The sequence below is a fragment of the Lipotes vexillifer genome, unplaced genomic scaffold (assembly GCF_000442215.2).
Source record: "Lipotes vexillifer unplaced genomic scaffold, Lipotes_vexillifer_v1.1 scaffold75, whole genome shotgun sequence".
In the NCBI taxonomy this organism is placed as follows: Eukaryota; Metazoa; Chordata; class Mammalia; order Artiodactyla; family Lipotidae; genus Lipotes; species Lipotes vexillifer.
Genome location: NW_006771517.1, coordinates 1,395,418 through 1,397,868, shown reverse-complemented (window position 1 = coordinate 1,397,868; position 2,451 = coordinate 1,395,418). Strand labels below are relative to the sequence as shown.

At 61.3% G+C, this 2,451-nt stretch overlaps 1 protein-coding gene across 1 annotated transcript in view; it reads right to left on the bottom strand.

Moving 5' to 3' along the window:
- The window catches only part of NOL4L (nucleolar protein 4 like), a 132,874-nt gene that overhangs the window by 26,910 nt on the left and 103,513 nt on the right, over positions 1 to 2,451 (bottom strand). The window contains exon 5 of the mRNA XM_007446851.1: positions 146 to 287. Within this exon, the coding sequence (XP_007446913.1) occupies positions 146 to 287 (142 nt within the window). The remainder of the gene's footprint in view (positions 1 to 145; positions 288 to 2,451) is intronic.

The window sequence follows — 2,451 nt, the reverse complement described above, 5'->3', positions numbered from 1 at the left end:
TGTCACCCTGGCCCCAGCCGCCCCCAGAGGCCCCAGCCCAGATTCTACCCCTGCCCCCCCCCCCCCCCCCCCCCCTCCAGGGATTCTTAGGACCCGGCAGGTGGGGACACAGCCCCTCCCCCACCAGCCACAAAGGGACACTCACCGTCCTCTTGGCTGTGGAGGTTCTGCGGGCTCCGCATCCTCTCCTCCTGGCTGGGACTCAGGCTGGAGGCCAGGTGTGGGTCAGCTGACATCCATGTGGAGTCGTTCATATCAAAATCTTCACTGCTCACAGAAGTTTCATCCTGATCAGGGACAAAGAAGGTGGGCGTTCAACAGGGACGGGCTCTCTGCAGCCCCTCGGCAGCATTCTGGGTGAACCCCAGGGCCCGTGGGCGTTTGGAGGTGCCCCCAAAGGCCGTAGGGCACCCCCAAACCTTGCAGTGGGGGCTGGGTTGCTCCCCCTACCCTCCCATGGAAGTGGCTCGGGCTCTGGTTCCCGTCGGAAGCCGGGGCTGAGGGCCGGGCGCTGTCTGTAATTGAAGACAATTACGAGGTTTCGCATCCTGTAGGGGCGGATCGCAGGGCCTGGCTCTTACCCCTGTGAGCCAAGGCTGAAGCAACCGCTGTATAAACAAGCGCCACTGCTCCCCACTCCCTGCCCACAGCCCGGGGGCGAGGGCTCACTCCACGCAGGGCCAGGCGAGCAGAAGTGGGCAGCAGGACACGCCGGGCACCACCGAGGCCAGGCTGATCGCGCCCACCACGCCTGCTTCCCGACTCCCGTGGAGCATGCATGGAATTCCTTTCTCCCACTCCCCCAGCCCAGAGGACATTTCTGTCTTCCTCCTTCCTAACCTTTGCTGTGCTTCAAAGATATGCTCTTGGGCGGCTTCCAGAGCTGAAAAGGCCAGCCCCAGAAGTATAGAGAAGGAAGGGGGTGGGGCAGGCGAGGGTTCGGATCAGACCGCAAAGGGGGTTCGGCTCAAGGGCCTGGGGGGCCGCCAGGGCCTTCCAAACAGCCGGAGGGCCTGCTGGAGAGGACCACGCCTGCCTCCTCTCCCCTCGCTGGCTTCAGTGAGCCCTTGGCCAGTCATCCGGGAACCCCCGGGGCGGGGCCCCTTCAACCCAGCCCTCCAGTGGGAAGGGACCCCACCTCCTCCTGGCCCAGCCTCTTTCAGGGGCAGCAAGCAACTGTGTTTGGGAGCTGGCTGTAAAACGCAAGAAAGATGACCCAGCGGCTCCCACACCCTGGAGCTCTGGCTTTGCCCCTTCCCCTCCCCCAGCAAGATACAATGGCCTCTGTGGGCCCCCAGTAAGGACCTCTGGCAGAGCACTACCCCCCAAAGGCCTCCCTCCAGGGGCCCCTCACAGAGGTCTCTTTTACAGCGAGCAAACACACTTTGGTTTGAACTTTCTTCTGCTGCTGTCCGAGGCAGACACATCTGCTCTCCAAGTGCTAGGGAACCAGTGTGGATTATCCTCACTCCCTCCCCCACCAGCCCGGCTGGCAGGGAGTTTCCTGGAATTTATAGCTTCTGTGCAGCACGAGTGTGCACCCTCCGCGGCTGAATCAGGAGGACTCAAGCCGGGCCAGAACGCCAGCTCCGCCCAGCTCAGGGGTCCCCACGCAGCACGCCCAGAGCCTCAGGGGACGGGGACCACATGTGCTCTCATGCCCTCTCCCCACACACGCACGCACTCTGCTTCCCTCCCACAGGCCGCCCTGCTCCTCATACACAAGCACGCTCACTCACACACTCACTCAGACTGTGTTCTCACACCCGGAGGGAGGAGGGAGAGACACACGTTCAAAAGGTTCTCTCTGCACAAAGGGCAACACGACTCTCCCTACGCTAACAGGACAGGACCCAGAGTGAGGGGTGGCGGGCAGGTGGGGAGAAGGGCCCTTGGAGGGGTAGGGCCACACAGGTTCTGGGAGCCAGGAACTGGGCCATCCTCGCTTGGGGCCCTGGCTCCTTCCTGGCTGCCCAGGGGTCACTGTGCTCAGGGTATGACCTGAAGTCCCTGCTGAAGGAGAAAGGCCCTCTTCTGGCTCTTGGGTATTGTCGAAACACTCATGGTTTAAAGGACCAAGTATTCTGTTCACATCTGGGAGTAACATCTATTCAAAATGCTCCGCCCATTTACTCAACAAGTATTTACTGAACACCTACTATGTGCCCAACACTTTTCTACGTGCTGGAAAATTCAGCTGTGGAACTCCTGGCCTTCCCGGTGCTCACTGCCCAGTGGGGGAGATGGACAATCAGCAGAAAAACTCATAATATCGGGGGCGATGAGGGCTACAAAATAAAGCAGAATAAAGTAGAAGGGGGAGAGGGACCTGCAGGACTGTGTTTGCCAGGGTGGCCAAGAGGAGCCTCACTGGTCAGGGGACAATCAGAGCAGAGGCCTGCAGATGTGAGGGAGGTTGCTGGGGGGGGGGGCGGGGGGCGGGGTCCATGG